This window comes from Alosa pseudoharengus, unplaced genomic scaffold (assembly GCF_046254945.1).
Source record: "Alosa pseudoharengus isolate Yale_2024_CS ecotype anadromous, Long Island Sound unplaced genomic scaffold, YU_APseudo_1.1 YU_APseudo_1.1_scf_14, whole genome shotgun sequence".
NCBI classification, from domain to species: domain Eukaryota; kingdom Metazoa; phylum Chordata; class Actinopteri; order Clupeiformes; family Clupeidae; genus Alosa; species Alosa pseudoharengus.
In genome coordinates this window covers 25003432-25022866 of record NW_027468609.1, presented here as the reverse complement: position 1 = coordinate 25022866, position 19435 = coordinate 25003432, and the positions used below count along the sequence as shown (strand labels likewise).

Genomic DNA, 19435 nt, shown 5'->3' with positions numbered 1-19435 from the left:
AGTTCTGTAGTAGTTTCTACCTCACCTTTGTTATTCAGTCTGTCTGTTTTTTCTCTCTAGACTATGAACTATAAGGCATGTGTGGCATAAAGCCATTTGCATGTCTCATCATGGTCAATGAAAGTTGAGATCCCTGCACCTTAGTGATGGAAAATGCAGAGGCCTAACCTTAACAGCATAAGTGTGGAATTCTGCCTATTACGGTGATTGTTTAAATTTTATATAATTCAAACCTAACCAAATGACTTGCGACGTATTATCTAGCATGCAAGGGGGGTGGTCCACTAACTCCGCTGTGTCTGTGTGTGATGTGGCTTCGACTTATGCTGTACGTATGTGTCAGTGGGAATGTTCATTCATGTGACCGGCGGATGGCAACTGTGGTGGAGCGAATCACCTGTGCTATGCCAGGACAGCTGACCGGATGGCCAGGTATTGAGAGGGCGCACCAACATCAATTTGGCAGAGAAGTGTTTGCTGACAACAGGCTCATCACTAACTGTTGGAGTGAAAGAGATAGTGTGGGTACCAACACTGCTGACTCCTGTGTGCTGCACCAGGGACACCCCACCTTCAATGACAGTCAGTAAAAAGTGCTTGCACTCTTGGCTTTCATCTGGGGGTGAAGCCAGAGTAGTTGCAGAAGCACATTTACCTCAGTGCTTGCGGTTCCCTGGTAGCCCTAAAGACAGCGTGAGCAGAGCACATCCTGCTGTACCCCTACTTCAAGCATTGTGTGTGCCAAGCTGATCTGGAGGAGAGAGAGGAGAGGCAACTTGTCAAGCTGCAATGGCAGCTCTTCAGCAACCAAGGCAGGAGCCTATGAAGAGCAGCAGACCAGCCTGAGAGATGCTGTGTGACCCAGCATCTCAGCTGGCATCAAACTGAAGTGGGTGGCACAGGGGAGGAATGTTGCCTTCAGATACCATCTCCTACCCCCTTCCTGAGCAGCTGCAACTGCCAACTGGATCAAGCCCACAGAATTACTGTCACCTGGAGGACATTCCCTACATAAAAAAGTTCCACGTTCAGCTCTCTTGATCTCTACAGTGGGTACTGGCAGGTGGAACTAATGCCAGAAGCATTCCTAAAGACCACCAATTCAATCAGCCGAGGGCTTCTTCAGCAATTTAGAGTTCTTCCATTCGGGCTCTGCAATAGATCAGGCACCTTCAAGAGCAAGTCTACCTAGATGACCTCCTTGTAGACACTGCAGATTTTGAGAGCACCTTGGTGAATTCGAACCTGTGTGAAACCTTCCAAGCCAACCTCTGGAGCTGCTCTGCATCTGCTCCTGAAAAGACAAAAACAACCCATCTGTTCTGGCGAGAGACAGCGTTCTTGGGCCATGTTGTCTTAGTGTGTCCATTGATCCAGCCAAAGTATCTGCTGTGGGAGACAGTCCTCCCCCTGGTAATGTTGGAGCACTGCAGAATTTCCTGGGGCTGGTGTTCTTCTCCCAACATCTCATCAGAGACTGACAAGATGTCCAGCCCGCTACATTGACTGTCCCAGAAGGGACTGGCATTCCAGAGGAGTGAGGACAATGCAGCTACATCTGGTCTCAATTCAACTGGCCGAACTGTCACCAGAGCTACACATCCACCACTGTGATTTCTGGAGCACTGGACCCCTGGTTGAAAACCCCTACAGAACTGTCAACAAGTAAAGCAATTACATAATGAGTTTAGACCCTCTTAGAACCTTTTATTATAGTTATCAGTTAGCTATGTTAAGCTCTGAAGAGTGTTTCAGCCCTAATTAACCTAGCTGAAGACAGACAGGCCTTTGTATGGTTGAAGAGTAAGTTTTATGTAGAATTATAATCTGTTTAAAGAAACTACTTTTATGTACAGGATTAAAGTGTAAAGTGTACCTGCAATTTGATGCAAGTAGTCTACAGGTTAGATGCAAAGGTGACAAATCTGTATTATATGGAGGACAATTAGATCTGTACGTTTGTATTTAATATTCTACTGCTTCACCGATGAAGAACCCTTATGGGTTATACATTCCATATGCTTTTAAATTTATTTAAGGCTTGAGAGATCCTATTCCAATGTCAGCACATTTTCCCTTACCTGTAATGTTGAACATAATCTATTGTAGAGTCACAGTTTTTGTCCACACTAGTTATGCGGGATTTTTTTTTGCAACAGTGAATGGAAGTTACCTGTACTGACTGTCCACATGCATGTAAATGTAATCATGGAACTAAAACGATGGATATAACTGAATATGCTATTTATTTGGTGTTTTTGTCAGTCACAACAATGGATAGATGGCTATATTGCCATCTTATTAAGGAGGTGAATCATTTTCCATTTGATTTTAAAGCCAGTATTATGCCTGCATGAAAACCTGATGAAATTTCATCCCTCCTTCATGAACTTTTAACCTTTAACCTTCCCCCCTTGTGGTAGGTATCCTCTTGGCGGTGGCCATAGCGGACACGTCTTTGATACTATGTGATTATTAATTGTACGGAAACATAAAGCCTGATGAATGGGAGGATATGACCTTCGACTGAAGTGGGAATTTTTCTACCAATCAGCTCATGCTCCAGACTGGTTCTTATCAGTTCTTATCTGGCATAAACATACCCTTGAATCTGGCATCTTGGTCCTTCTACTAGGCTGTCATATGAGTTACACATGCATTTCATATATTTTAAGATGACCGCCAACTTCAAAGAAATAATAGTGTCTTATCTGCCCTTTTGCTCAGTGAGTCACTTTTCAGGATAGCTTATTAGACTACCAAAACTTCAGCAGATTTTCAGCTCTCGAATAATAAATATATTTTCACTTTTATGTTGAATGTCTATAGGCTATCACTCAGAACAAACATACTCTGATATCAAAACTTTCTGCATCTGTTTTCAAAAAGATTAATATGAGGATCAAGCAAGTTGACATGCATGCAAGACTGTATGGTATGCAACTGCTGAAAGCACGCTGATCTTCCTACTGAGTGAAGCCATAATTGTAGGCCCACTGATGATTCCAATGCCACATTTAGTCCAATAAGGGATTTTACTCATTTAGTAGGCTATTACGCAATACAAACACAATTCTCACTGGTGGTATTTCTACTTGCACGTTTTCAAAATCGTCCCAAATCAGGAAGATTTGGAGTAACGTTAGCCCAGTACTTGGAAATGGACCCTAACTTTACGTCACGAAATGATGTCAAGAGTAGGCGTAAACATTCACCCATCTATTTTGCGTAGCCTACTCGCACTCAGATTTGGAGATGCTCATGTAGCCTACACTACATCTGGAATCTTGTGGCAGTGTGTATTTGCAACGGCAAAATTATTAATCGAAACAGTTGAAACGAGACTCTCAGTCACGTTGTGCACAAGTAGACTACAGCACCACTTGAGTGTTTTAAGGCTATGTCCAATGCCACAGCATGGGTCGATTAACGAACTAGAACGCGCAAAAGAAGAGGATGTAAAAACTAAAGCTTTTTTGTCGATAAGTCTGGAGAGGGACAGTCGCATGCTGTTGTGCTGGCATGCTCTAAAGCAGGATAGTCAAGTGTAAGCCGGTGGAGATTGCAACTTGAACATCTGGTGAATGTCGTCGTTGCGTGCATGAGAGAGAGACGGATGAGTTTTTCTAAGTGCCACATATTCGTTTGAAACAACATAGGATCAAACTGGATACCACAAACTCAATTGGCGGCGACCTAATATTATCCAATCTATTGTCTATCAAATGAGAAAATATGCACTACTTGACATCTCACGTGCTTGAGAGACGGTCACTGCACACGACTGTGTGGCGGATTTAAAAGGAGCAAAAGAGTTTTTACCTGGTTGCCTACAAGTTGTTAATCGGTAGGCGGCGCACATGCTTACCTTGCTGCACTTCCTCAGTCTATGTAAAACAAAACTAATACCGGAGGGGGCAGGGTCATTAGTTGTGTGTGCGGTGGACATAATACCCGACGGCTTGCTGAATCACACAAACTCTTCCGCATCGACAAAACTTTGAGGACGGCGGTTCCTTTGCCGTTGATTTCTTGTGTTCAGATGGACTGTGCAGATGTTTATGGAGGGGCGACGAATATGAACAGCTCTCAATTGTACAGGACTGCGCATAGAGAGAGAAAATAATACCCCCAGATGTTAAATTTTCACCTCTCCCTTTCTACCTTTTGACGGAGTTAAGTGAAGTGGGCTAGTGTTGTCCATTATATTTTAGTTATCGTCGGGACCATATGCTGTACATGACTTTAGGGTCTTGAACGTATTGTGACTTTTGCGAGTTCACGCACGAAGGATATCCAACTTTTATTGAGCAGGAAGATGCGGCTGAGCAGACAATTTACTGTTTTTGGCAGTGCCATATTTTTTGTCGTTATTATCTCACTATACTTAATGCTGGATCATCTACAATTAGATCATACCAAAAATCCAAGCAGTGGAATGGACCGGTCTCAAAATGTAAGTGCTGGTTAATAACCTACCAAACTTTTAAAAAGTCTTTATTGAACATAATTATATGTAAACATAGTATGGTGACGTGTAGCGTAGATCAAATGTGCTTATCTAGACAGGACAAAGAACACGACTTGTTGCAGTCTTTCTGTCAGGTCTTTGACAAGGCTACAATGTGGCAAATAAAGCGTGGATACATGCGCTGGGCAATCACAAAGCTACTTATTTAACACGTTGTATTCTTGTGCTTGTCCGTTAATATTCGACAATAGGCTACGGCTGCTCCGATGCAGCTTATTCTCTAAACTCAACCCTGAGCGAAATCCTGCGTCTTGGGATGGAAAGATACTTTGTAGAGTTTTCACTTCGCGTAGCTTTCCTAGCGTCCAGCCATTCTTGTCGTCATTTCCTTCACAATTGACATGACACAGCCAAGTTTAGCTGTCAAAATGTTGGCAGTAGATCACGCTGTATGTTACTGGATTTATACACAGAGAATAACCTTCATTTTTATAACATAGCTCGTTCATGACCTTTCACTTGCCTTTTGTAACATCTCTTTTAGGCTTTTGTAATGTAAAGTAGGCCTAGACTAGTATAACACAATAATACAAATATAGTAAGCTAATCGGAAATCGTGTTAAAGGAAACGGAAATGTTGAACATTATATGATTTGAGAGTGGGGGGAAAAACGACAACAACAAAAGGTCCATGTGACAACTATTTCTAGTCAAATGATAACCTGCATTATCATTTCAAAGTTCACCATGGAGATATAGCCACACATCAGGTGAACAGCACTGCAGATGAATCAGCATCCCCTGTCCCTCACCCCTCCCTGTGTGTCGTTTACTTCTTTAATGAGAGTGAATTGATCGAATTATCCAACCAACCCAAATTCCACCCTTTCCAGGGGCAGCTGTCTGTCCTGCAGGACAAAATCGATCACCTGGAAAGACTGCTTGCTGAGAACAACGAGATTATCACCAACATCAGGGACTCTATTATCAAAATCACAGACTCAGTGAAGGATGGGCGAAGGGCAGTAGACTCGGGCAACTTCAGCCAGGGGCCTGCAGAGATGCTCCCGTCACCTCCACTGGTCATCCCCATCGACCCTGAAGACTGTCAGTTCTCAACAAGGCCTTACTCCAAATCTGCTGATGGAGTGCAGGTTGGTTTCCTATTCTGGACTGTGTGTGTGTGTGTGTGTGTGTGTGTGTGCTATGCACACGGTGTAATTGTTTTGGACAACGGGAGGTGAATGTTAAAAAAAAAAAATTGTCATTGATTGCATGGCATAATGCAGGAGTTCACAGAGAGGTTAATTCCAATCTCTTCATTATATGTCATGGATACCCTCTTACGCCTGTGATTTAAGCAATGAAATGGCCATTGGATTGCAGCCAAGCCTGCACACATGTTCATTTATGTCAAATCCTCTATTAGACAACGGGACAGAAGACATACACTTCCTCTACACAGAAAGAAATCAGATCAATGCCCACATCAGGCAACTGAGTAAAAATTGATTATCACTCATACATTATATAGCAGCCTTTATTAACATCCTCCACCCGCATTTCACAGTCCCCCTTGTGAGTAGTCGAATTATTTGTTTGTTTTCCATAATCCATCATTTTTAGTGCATCTTCCACCTCAATGAGTTGTGCTTAAGCAGTATATTACACCATTACGCTGGCATAATGGTACTGCGTGCGGCAGCACATTCTGCACAAAGCAGGAATTGTCCATCATTAGTGTGGCAGCGCAGTGACTTGTAATAGCCTTAGGTAGCAACTTTTGATAACATGAGTGTTATGGCAGCCATTTGAAAATGTCCCATTAATCTGTAATAATATTCACTTGCAATCACAGTCAGGGAAATGTATTCCATACGACATTGTGGCAGCGGGAGGAAAGAAAAGGCTTTGCGTTGCCTAATGTACAAGGGCCCAGGAATGATTTCCCGATACAGGCTCCTAAATGTTATTTCCATTCATGCTTTCCACGTTCTTTTTGTCTTTCACCTATCTGTTGTCATAGTCAGGCAGTAAATGCCAGATGTGCTCGAGCCCGTGTGCTTGCATGTTGCCTATAAAATAGGCAGGTGTAACAGCAGGCCAGATGTTGGGTCTGTGCAGGCAGAGCCTCCTCCACTATCTCTTGCCAGTCAGATCACAGCTCGATAAACAATCAAGTCCTCTTTGTGTTGTCACAATGGTTAGCATAGAATTTAAGTACATGCTGCAAACTATTCTGTATGTAGATATAAAATGCAAGGTATCTGAATACATAGTGGAAATACTCATCTGTTTGATCCGTGCACAGTTGTGGTTAAACTCCTTACGGAGGTCACCGGACCACCACTGTGAAGAAGGCATGGGGATATAGGGCAAAGAAGCACAAATGAAATTCAACGTGAGGCCAAGGATAGTTTGCCCACATGTGTGTGCTTTTCAGGTGTAGTTTCTAAACAGTTCTAATTTGAAATAGAGTTGAAACCAAAACCACATTATGGTTGCTGTCCAGATTTTACACCATGGTTGTACTGGTGACTGAAAGCCACCGCATGTCACACTTGACTACCTGCGAGGCCAAAAGAGGAAATTGAGTGGCTACTGTAGTTTAGCAACTTAACAACCAGTTTAGCAACTTTCTGTCCGTGGGGGTCAACAAAAGATAGATGGCAAGGAGAATTTCAAGAACAACTGCTTATAGAATTGTTTATTCTGGCCATAGATACTTCCTTGGAGACACGTCACCTAATGCAGTGTTTTTCAACCACTGTGCCGGGGCACACTAGTGTGCCGTGAGAGATCATCAGGTGTGCCGCAGAAAATTACCCAAATGTCACTTACTGGTCCAGAAAAGCAACTGTTGCATCAAAGAATTTATAACCACATGCTCTCATTGATTGTATGATTGCACTATTTGTGGTAGGCATTGTACAACAGGGGCCCCATATCCAGTATTCACAAAATCATCACATATCCAGTTCATAACAACAATTAAATTAAATTAAATTAAATATAGTCACCTATAAATGAAACAGAGGGCGCTTGTTTTATTGAGCATGTCTTGCATAGAAGCCATGATAAGGCCATATCTGTGTATTATTTGAAATTTTAGGCTATGGTATGTTTATTTTTTCTTCACACAGGATGTTAGTGTGCCGTGGGTCTTTTTAAGTGTCAAAAGTGTGCCGTGGCACAAAAAAGGTTGAAAAACACTGACCTAATGTACAAAGGCAGAAACATTCAAGCCCTATCGCCTACCATTTGAAAATATCAAGTGCCTTTTTTGGTGACATTCTTGCTTTTTCAGTGTTTGTTTTGCTGCTGTCCCTTGAACCTCACAGAGTGCAGTCTTAGTGTTTTCATATCTATTGAACTGACACATATAAACAATGTCCAACCCAGGACTGCTATGTAGGGTTTATGAATATATATTTGTGTTTTGTGTTTTAAAGGTGCAGTCAGGATTGTGCTGGAAGTCACGTTTGTCTGTGTTAATGTTTATATTTGAATTTATTGTGCAAAAAAACGTGCATTATATTTTAACCATTATAACCAAGGACCAAACAAAACACGCCAGAGAGGTAGCTCACTCCTACCTTCATTATTCCCAGAGAAATCCCATGCAGGGTTTTGTTTTTGTTGGGGGGACTTTGTTTGTTTCCAGTTTTCGGAGCCTGGGCTGCCTACAGAGACCTTGTTTTTTACAATGTAATCACGAAATAGGCAGCTAGCGGTCATGAGGAGATGATTGCTGAATTTGACAAAAATGTTATGGGCTTGAAATCGTAAAATCGCTGACAGCACCTTTTTGAGTCTTTTTTCCTGAAAGAAAATGTTTGTTGACATGCTACTTGCTACTTAGTGACACTTTTTGTTAACTTGAGGGTTATAGATATACATTTCAAAGTATTTGTCAGAGATCAGGTAGTCATTCGTCATTTTTGTTTAACATAAAGGTTTGCCCAAATACAGTGGGCAAATTTGTCCTTGGATTAAAGGTACACTATGCAGGTTTAGGTATTTTTGGCGACTGTAGAGCTCCCTCTAGAGTCGCGATATATTTATATTTTACTCTGCTGTTGTAAATAGCAAACTTCTCGTGACTTATTCCCCCTGTACACAGTGAAAATGCTTTTGTTGTGGAGGTGAAGGATTAACAACAGGCATAAACTATCTCCAAAGAGCTATATCTACTGACAAGGTAATGTTTCATGATTCTCGCAAGATTGGTCAGGCCGCCGTTCTTGAAATTGTCTTCGTAAAGGTGAAAATCTTGCATAGTGTACCTTTAAGAGGATACAAAACTCTGTGATGACAACAGTATTTGTTTACTGGTCACCTACATCTAAACACACACACACACAAAAGTTCAACCCTTGTTCCCATAATGCTATCTAAACAAGGATATGTCACCATCATGCATCGTTGCACGTGAGTGTGGATGGATCAGTAACATACGTTTTTCCCTCTCAGATGTTGGATGTGTATGATCTACTGGCCTTCGACAACCCTGATGGGGGCGTGTGGAAACAAGGCTTTGATATCACCTATGACGAGCACGAGTGGGACAAGGAACCTCTGCAGGTGTTTGTGGTGCCACACTCGCACAATGACCCAGGTGAGTAAGAAACATACAGTATTTTCCTGTGTTTTAGCCACATTGTGTGTAAACCGCAGGACAGTGTTTTATGCAAATAATACATATAGCCCAATGAATTTTAATCAGATCGTGCTTTAATCATAAAGAATAATTTAGAGAAGAAATGTATAACCCGCCCCCGTGTATAATTAACCTCATAGCTGAAGATATTTTGCAAAAATGTATGTATATAAACCTTGGTTAATAGTCAGGAAAATACAGTACATAGCCTACTTTTGACCTTTAACATGAAGATACAGTTGGCTTTCTATAGTGTTTAGTTTGTTTTTTTCCACACTTTCCAAACAGAGAAAATATGGCAGTGACTTTAACATGATAAAATCTGAGTAGGCTATATCGTTATACAGCAAAAATTTGGCAGTGACTTCTCATTTGTCGCCAGCTGTGAGTTTATTTTGTTTTTGAAAGTGTATTGTGAGATTTAAATTCCCCATGGGAGTGAGATTGTTGACAAAAAATAAACAAATCGGAGTCATTTTTTTGTCAAGATGTGCATGCTGTGTTTCACTCTCGAGAGCTTTTCTGGGTGTCCACTCTTGACTAGGCAAAACACATTAGTTTCTGTTCAGTTTGAAAAGGTTTCCGACGAGTGGCTGCCTGGCTCTGTGTAGGGACAACATTATTGTGTGACACACACACACACACACAAACACTCATAATAGATCTCCCCTCACTTAATTCGAGATTTACCACCAGCTACCTCTCAGGCTGCATTGCTCAGACCCTACGCAAATACACTGACATGATGCATCTCCAGCACCCATTAGTTAAATATATTACAGTCAATCAACTGCTCTCCTCTGCGGCCCTGGATAGAGAGAAAGAAAAGGACCTGCGTCCATTCTGTCGCGTCAGCACTCTACTGTGGCCAGTCCCTGGACGACTGGGCTGCCTGGTAGGAGACCTAATTGAGCTCTCTAATACAGTGGAGAATTTTTGGATAAACAGTGGACATGCTCCGCTCTCCCAGGCCCACCGCTAATGTGCATCAGAGTGTCAGCACAAACACAATTAGCCCGTTTTGTTCTGCTGGGGGCGGTGTGGGGGGATGTTGAGGAGAAGGGGGGGGCGGGGTGGTCATTTCCTAGACACTCTTAGAAACGGGCAGTTTGTTGGGCGATGCTTCAAATTTCTGCATCGGCAGCATAGTGGATGTTTTCAACATTTTCCAGTTGACTTCCTGTCCCTCTTATTGTTCAGCCACTAAGAATTTGTGTGTGTGTGTGTGTGTGTGTGTGTGTGTGTGTGTGTGTGTGTGTGTGTGTGTGTGTTTTGGATGAGATTGGCTTTGCTGAGCGACACTCCTTTCTTAGTTGTATTTCTAGAAAAAAGGAATGATTAAAGCACAAGCGCGTGTTATCCCTTCGCTGTGAAACTATTTAGCTCAAACATTGAGCTGGTGGAGACTGGAAAAACAACACACACACACACACACACACACACACACACACACACAGGAAAGCTGTTCACAGACCTTTTAGGTCATTGCTCTTTATTAACCTCCCACAGTGCTGGTGGTGGGTGCGTGTGTGCACTCCCCCTACTATCCAACAAAGAGGTAGTTGGCGAAGCAAACTGCGGCTCCGAAATGGGAGGGGTGGGGGGCATTTTCCTAACCACTATTTCATTTATTTTTGCTCGACAACTGCTTTGTTGCAACAAGCGCACCATATTTCTTTGTGGATGATTCCCAGAAGAATTTTACGTCTGGCAATATTGATAGTCTTTGCCATGCGACTAAGTGCTGCTTTTGTGTTGTGGAATTATAATGAAGCTCTATTAATGTTGCACTAATCTGTCGCCCGGGTATTAGTTTAATAGTTATGCAATATTAAACAAGGATTAATAAAGTATTAACAAGCCCGTTGCTGGTTTTTCTGCTCATCCTATCAGCTATGTTCTGTCACAGAGCAGCACTTTGTATTTACATTCTGGCACTGAAAGCCTACAGTATTTTCCAGTTCATTGAATTTTATCAGTAGCGCTAAAATTTTGATGAAGTAAGCTGGCAGGCTGGGCCTGTTTTCCTTCTCTATTGTTCTTTTCAGTCGTATCTGTCCTCCCTTTAGCAAATGGACAGCATTTGAGTGTCATCTTTCCCAAAAAGAGATGAGCTGGAACAGGTGAGCCGTCAACCCTAACCGGTCGGTGTGGTCTTTTACCGGTAGATATGTCAGTAGACCTGCCAGCATATGTACAGTAAATGATCTTATCGGCCTATGTAAATGCACAGTCCACACACACATACACACACACACACACACACACACTGAAAGACAGAGACACAGAGAGACAGACGCAGATAGAAACAGACCAACACGGGCAGTCCCTATTGTTCTGGATGTTGGAGAGGACACTGGACAGGCCTGCTGTAACCTGAGCATCTCGCTCCTAACTGCCTCCTAGAAAGCAAAGCCATTAGCTGCAGGAGATTGAATTTCAGTGGCAATATAAGGGTATAAACGAGTGTTAAATTTACCCTGTGTGTACACATTCCGTATCAGGTCCAGGCCATGCATCTAAAACTGTTTCTGTGAAGCTGTACGGGGAATGCATTAAGCTCTCCCTCCCTGCCCACTGCCAAAGCATGTGGCTCGACTCATTTGTAGCCAAAGTTCCTTTTGAATTTCCTCTAATTCAATTTGTTGATGAGCTCGCCTTTTATGATTGCTATGCAGTCATGGTAAAGCTCCTGAAATGACGCCACCACACATCACACTGTCTTCCACGGTCGTAGTGTATGTGGCTCAGTGACTTCATTGTCTGGGCGTGGCTCTGTCTGTCTGTCTGTCTGCGCAGAGTTGATCGCTCGATCGCTCATTCTGTGAAGGCGAGGTCAATCTACCCTTTCAGATGTGGATAAAGGCCCTTGCCACAGCCCCCGTCTCACTGCTTCAGGAGGTTCGTGTTGTAGATCGTCAACACAGATTTATTTTGTGCCGTTAGCTCGTCTTCACCCGCCACACCCTCTGATGCTATTTATAACCTTTCTGCTGACTCCGTTAAGGTCTTCAGAGAGAACCACCCATGGGGACTTCCTCATAATGTCCTAAAGTGAATGTGCATTTTACACGGGCCCTGGTTTAATTGATGGGCAAAGTGGAAAGTTTAGCTTAAGCTATTTTAATTACTAGGCAAAATGAATTTTCTAATTTAGCACCATTGGTAAGACCTTAAGAACAAACATGGGTGAGTCGGCTCAAGGCTCCCACATGTAAAACGATAATTCTAGTCATGGTTATGGTTATGGTATTTAGCAGACTCTTTTGTCTAAATCGACATAATGTACAAATAACAACAGTACAAAGTTAAATTTAACAGTAAACAATTTAAAAAGTTGGTAAGACTACATTAAGGAGAATAGTAATAATAAACAACAATGTCAATTCAGTCATGCACTTTGCTTGTTGACAGACTTTGCACTCTACCCGCCTTTTAAATTAGGGCCTAGAATGTGTTGTCACACAGTGTTCTGTGTTTTGCTGTTTTTAGAGGTAGTTGGACACACACTGTTTCTCTGGGGTTTGAGGGAAATGAAGGGACTCAGTGTTTCTTTCACAATACTGCTGTAGGTGCTTTGTGTAGAACTGGGTTTTTCGTCTAGGTTAATTCAGCTATCCAGCAGTGGTTTGGGGCATCAGTTCCTCACACCACAATGGAGGCATTCATCTACAGGCTTGAGTACTTGATGGCAAATTGATAGTGTTGACGTGGACACAGTAAGAAACCCAGGATTTGACAGGTTTTTGTCTGATATATTAAGGAAAGGTAGTTTTAGACTTTGTGGTTTGTGGTCTGTGGTCTTCCTGTGTTTTGTGAGACAAACAGATAAACAACGAAAACAAAATCACCCATGTTTGGTTGTAAAAGAGGCAATGTTGTGTGACACTTTTCCCTAGACGATTGTTTGAAAAACCCTTTACAGAGAACCATGGAACAAACCCTCACTATGCTGTCCCCAGTGATCTCTATCACCTTACTGATGAGACACTGGTCCTGAAGAGCCATTAGTCAGTTACAGTCAAACCAGTATCTTCACTGACTCACTCACTGGGTGGCTGATTCATTCATTCATTCATTCATTCATTCATTCATTCATTCATTCATTCATTCATTCATTCATTCATTCATTCATTCATTCATTCATTCATTCATTCATTCATTCATTCATTCATTCATTCATTCATTCATTCATTCATTCATTCATTCATTCATTCATTCATTCATTCATTCATTCATTCATTCATTCATTCATTCATTCATTCATTCATTCATTCATTCATTCATTCATTCATTCATTCATTCATTCATTCATTCATTCATTCATTCATTCATTCATTCATTCAAACTGGTCTTAGCAATGAGGCTAATGCAATGCTTTATGTTTGTAATGGTCTGAGTTACAAGTCGAAATGGGACTACATCTGAGAGTGACATATCGGAAATGGGTCCAGAGCAGATCAGCTGCAAAACTTCTAACGCAAAGCCGTCGCTGTTTGCATAAAGAATGAAATGATGTATGAATGTGCTATTATTTAGAAAAGCTCCATTCACTCACATTCCTCCATTCATTTGGTGCACACACTCACACACAGACATGCACATGCACGCACACACACACACACACACACACATACACACACACATACTCACACATACACACGCACACACACACATACACACACACACACACACACACACGCACACACATACACACACACACACACACACACACACACACGTAAATGAATACAGTGAAATCCCCAAGCGCACCTCTGATGTTGTTGTGTATATTTATTTCAGGATGGTTGAAGACCTTTGATGATTACTATCGCGACCAGACACAGCACATCCTCAACAACATGGTGGTGAAGCTCCACGAGGATGTCCGCAGGAAGATCATCTGGTCAGAGATCTCCTACTTCTCAAAGTGGTGGGACAACATCGACAACCAGAAACGGGACGCCGTGAAAAAGTGCGTCTCATTTTTTCTTGCTGTTTTTTTTTTTTTTTTTTTTTTTTTAATCTTTGCTTCAGGAGCCAGCAGGGGGCTTTGGGTGTGTGTGTGTGCTGGTGGTGGTGGTGGTGGTGGTGGTGGTGGGGGGGGGGGGGGGTTGGAGTGGGCCATGGAGGTAAAAGGGAGAAGAATCTTCAGTGGTATTTCATTGGTAGCCAAATTAATCACCATAATTTATGGATTCATTAATGCCGTTGTTGACGTGGGCCTTTTTTTGGAGTAAAGCAGGATGAGTATGCTGCTGCGTGGATGTGCTAAAGATCTCCACAGCACTTTCATTCCCAGTTTAATTAAAGCCCAGCACCTCCCAATACCCCCCCCCACACACACACACACACCGCATCCCCTCATCCACCACTCCTCCTCTACTGCTCCAGGAGACCAGTTTATGTAGGATTATAAAAAAAAATAGAATGCAGCGAAATTAGAGTCCTTCTTGGGTTTAATTAACCCAACATTACGCCACTGAATGCTAACTGTAGCCTGAAAATGAATGCCTCCATCGTGGTGTGAGGCTTTGCAGAAAAAAAAACACTGATTTCTTGTCCTTTGAAAGGGAGTTAATTGATTCGGATTGCTTTAACAAGCTATATGCAACCCATATGGAAGGGGTCACGAGATTCATATCCTCAGTGATGGAGCTCTTTCCCGTCAGCCTGGAGCTTGCTCACCATTTGGACCCCTGAGCGGTTTTATTTGCTTTTGAATTGAGGCGGAGGCGTTAAAGCAAGGAAAAGAGGAGGGTGCAGGGCATTTGTCTCGTGTGTGTGTGTGTGTGGAGGGAGTGTCACAAATGTTCCGCTTTGGCTATGTTTGCTTGGATGAGCCACTGTGCTAGCCTTGGGAAAAAACACACACACACACACACACACACACACACACAAGCAGCATATACGCATTTAAAATGCAATAAACATTTCTGCTGCAGGTTAGAATTTCAATTAGGTTCTCTGCTAAGCAGCCATGGGAGTGTGTGTGTGTGTGTGTGTGTGTGTGTGTGTGTGTGTGTGGGAGAGGGGGGCGCGAGCACAAGATGTGCAATATTTAGTCACTATTGATTTGATGGGTAAAGAGAGTTCAAAGCCAGCTCTGGTCCCATTCTTTCTCCATCTATTCTCTCTGTTGTGTTTGCCAAGGTGGCTTAAATTGAATATTCTTTCCCCCCCCCAATCTTCTAACGTTTTTTTTTTTTCCACAAGCAGTTTTATTTTATATCAGCAAAACCAAGGTCTAGGATAATGATTCAATTTCTCACTGCCATCTATGGTGCTGAAGCTTGGAAATAAATTAAATTGTTTATGCTTGAATATCCACATGGCACATCTCGGGGAAAATTGAAATTTGCAGTCACCTCGCCACCTCACGCCATCCCTTTTATGCATCTGTATCGCAGATAGTGCCAGTCGAAAATTAGACTGAACTCTCTCTTCTCCTCTGAATCAGATGAGGCTTTCAAGTGATGGATTTGTAAAGGGGGTGAACATGCAAATGGGCTGAAGATATGGCTATTTCATTTGATTGGCAATATCAGTGTGCTTGTGCTTGATTTCTCTCTTCTCTCCTGACTGAGCTATCCTCTCTGCCTCTTTTGTCTCGTCTCCTAACAATATGTGACTCAGTCCGACTGGTGCAATAACATCTCCCTACGTCTTCTGTTGAGAGAATCCGAGATTTGCCACTCTGAAAGTGCCCCCCCCCCCATACATGAACTGTTGCAGAAGGAGCATGGTCTCATGACTGTTTGTGTGTGTGTGTGTCTGTGTGTGGTGATAGATAGATAGATAGATAGATAGATAGTTCTCAAGAAAAATTGTTGCACAATGATACAGGTTAAACCACAACCACATGACCAGTTCTAATGTTGAACCATGCGTTCTGATTGGATGACAATTTGCTTTTTTTTCTCAAGAAAAATTGTCGCTCAGTATCAAAGGGAAGGTGTCCAAACAGAAATACTCAGCAAAATCAAAACGGTTTATTGTGTGTCGCCAGCTTCAGACTAATCTTACCAGAGATGTGTCCTCAAGTAGGCCTATACAATACCTATCATGAGTCAACTAATGAATTATTGTAGGAGCCGCTGATTAGTGAATGCATTGACATGATTAGTGAACACTGAAAATGAAGATTAGAAATGAGTCCGGAGATGATGTAAAAGATTTTTTTCTTCACTCTATAAAGAAGTCATTCTAGGAAACTATTTTTTTTCCTTGCTGTGCTTTGAAATAGGATATGCCAATGGGACTAGCGCACCAGGCTTTTCAAAGTCCATTCCTTGCATGTAATGGCCATTAAACTGAGCCATGGGCAGTGGAAAAGTGCATGGTTTCTGCTCTCATTTATTATGATCCCTGGCCGGTGGGGCGCTGTGGCACAATTGGCTACAGCGCCCATACCATATTCGGCTCTACATGACCACATGACCACGGGGACCCAGGTTCGAATCCGACCTGGGTCATTTCCCGGTCCCATCTCTCTCTCCAGCATGTTTTCTGTCACTCTCTTTCCTGTCCTGTCTGATTAAAGACATAACCCCCCCCCCCCAAAAAAAAAAAAAAGAATGTTAGAAAATCATGAGAAAAACGTTGTTTTCTACGTCCGAACTTTGCAGACTTTACAAAAAATGTCTCAGCATGTTATAACATAATTGAAAAGAGTATGGCATGACTTCTTTATGGGTCCTTCCTGTGGATTCTTTCAAGGTTCGACGAGCAAAACAGTAATGGCCTTCAATGTGCAATATACTTCAAGCAATTCCTTTTAGAACAGTTCAAGGTTTAATTGTTATACTGGGAAGATGAAGGAAAAGAACATCATATTTTAATATGCGCGTACTCTGGAGAGCAGTGTTGGACACTACTCTTCTAATCGAATTATGAGCTAACTCCATGATTGATTTTTATGGGGTGGGGTAAATGTTACATTCCCCAGCCGGGAAATAAAAGAGCGATTCCGCGTCTCAATGGAGGAGAAACTGCTGTGTTGACGCGCTCTGTTTCTGCGGGCTGGCTCTACCTTTCCCACCTCACCTCACCTCTCCAATCACAAGTCCTCCAGAGGTTTTCATCCTGGAAGGCCTCCATTGAAAAATGCCCCGATGTCGGAAGGAAAACTGCTGAGTCATCGCCCGCAGCAGCAGCACCAGCAGCTTTCCTGTCCTAATAAGAGATGGGCTTCCTCCTACCACAGGTGTTTGATTTAGACCCTGCTGGACGGTAATGTGTTTAGCGGGCCTCACAGCGGATACTGACAGGCCTTCCGTCCGCTGTTAAATGGACTCCTACTTTCTGGTTAAGTGTCTTTTGGAAACTGGTTTGAATGTGTTGACAGATTGGAGGAGAAAAGCAGTTCTCCACTCAGTCAGTGTTTAACAAAATAGTTATGTGGTTTTAATTGGGACAGTTAAAGTGGATCGGGTGAGCATATTGTAGCCACAGGCTTCAAAGATGGTGTATTCTTTGTCTGTTTCAGTGAAAGCACATGCTTTTACGGTCAGTACTTTTCATGCCAGTGCCTATTTTTGGTCCCTTTTTTCCCCCCATTCCAGGCCCAAGTAAGGTATGTTTGTATGTGGCTGTATATATGGGGGTCAGAGGCAATTTGTGGGAGATGTGGCTTGTTTACATAATGATCGCAATCAAAATGTCAATAACTTGATGCAAACATTTACAGTGTTTGTGTGTCTGTCTGTTTCTGTGTGTGTTTGTGGCTCTCTGTGTATGTATTGTTTGTTTGTTATTCAGTATCAGTGTGTGCATGTGAGTATGAGAGAGACTGTGGTGTGTGTGTGTGTGTGTGTGTGTGTGTGTGTGTGTGTGTGTGTGTGTGTGTGTGTGTGTGTGTGTTTATATAAGTGTGTGCTTATAAATTTGTGTTTTTGTGTGTGTGTGTGTGTGTGTGTGTGGCTTGCTTGCTCACAGGTTGATTGAGAGCGGCCAACTGGAGATTGCTACCGGGGGCTGGGTGATGCCCGACGAGGCCAACTCCCACTACTTCGCCCTGATCGACCAGCTCCTGGAGGGACATCAGTGGCTGGAGAGGCATTTGGGTAGGCAAATATCTCCCCTCCATCCTCTACCCCACCCCCACCCTAACCTCCCTCCCTCCCCCTCCTAGACCGGAGCCAAATGGAGTTTGATTCCCCAGCAGCTGAGCCAAGAGCAGATTTTGCTGCCCTCCCTCCCAGCCTGTGGCGTGCCAGCTAACCCTGGCAAAAGAAGTGGAAGTTGTGGAATGACTCATAAACATGGGCACTGGTTTCTAATCGCAGGTGTCTGGCACCGGTGTTTGCATGATAATAGTGAAGGGGGAAAAAAAAGGCCTGTTGTCTGTTGAAAGATTCTACAGATTGTAATGAAATGGTAAAAACTGTTGTGTTGCAACCAGTCTTCAGGAAACGTACAGTGAACAAACAGGTTTATCTTTTACAGCACAGCATGATTAGACTTGGGTGAACTTGTGTCGCAATAATCAATTGCTTGGGTGAAATGGTAAACTATTCCTTGACCGCCCTCTCTCTAAACCAATAACAGATGTTGTTAAGTTACTCTTAAGGCACACGTACCTCTGCCTGCTCCAATTACTTCACTAAGAGACATGGAGTAGTGCCTCGGAGGAGACTGCTTATTCCCCTCTGTAGTTACACTTGATGGTAATTTTGATCCCACAGATGAATGAAGACCCAGTCAGACCAATGGTAGGAAAAATCAGGAACAGAGTTTTATTTACAATGATTCACATCAAGGGAGAGACTGCGTGACTTCACTTAAAGATCCACCAGCTAGTCTACCGGTAACTAGACAAGGAAATAGTTAGGGTTCAAGTATCCTTCCAGGCTGACGGCAGATTGCGTTGGTCATCACATCTCACGTGGACTACACTGAATCAGACTCTGATTAGTGGCAACCTGGAAATCCGGAGCAGATAGCTACTGACCCAGCCATGCAGAACAGTGAAACACTGCTAAGTCATAATATTCCCGCTTATCTCTAAACACAGCCACACATAGATATACACAGGGACAGTACAGGAACAGAATGAAATAAGAACATCTCATCATCTCAATATGTGGAAGAACACATAACAGAAACATCAGGACATAAACCACTTATGAATATAAAAAATCATAACTTCTGAATCCAATACTCTCACACATGACTTCAGTCTAACCAGACCATGAACCCTAGGCCATCAGAGCCTCTATTGTAGGCACATATTCCTCCTGCACTATCATCCATCAGCACGGAAGCTACTGAACTTAATTAATATTGCATACCTCCACATTACG

The 19435-nt window shown here is 42.7% G+C and overlaps 1 protein-coding gene across 1 annotated transcript in view; it reads left to right on the top strand.

Annotated features, from left to right (window-relative positions):
* The first annotated feature begins 3914 nt into the window (after window positions 1-3914).
* man2a1 (mannosidase, alpha, class 2A, member 1) overlaps window positions 3915-19435 on the top strand; it is a 51220-nt gene continuing 35699 nt past the window's right edge. Inside the window, exons 1-5 of the mRNA XM_076284333.1 lie at window positions 3915-4456; window positions 5365-5625; window positions 8945-9089; window positions 13935-14106; window positions 18069-18196. Of these exons, the coding sequence (XP_076140448.1) occupies window positions 4319-4456; window positions 5365-5625; window positions 8945-9089; window positions 13935-14106; window positions 18069-18196 (844 nt within the window). The 5' untranslated portion in view covers window positions 3915-4318. The remainder of the gene's footprint in view (window positions 4457-5364; window positions 5626-8944; window positions 9090-13934; window positions 14107-18068; window positions 18197-19435) is intronic.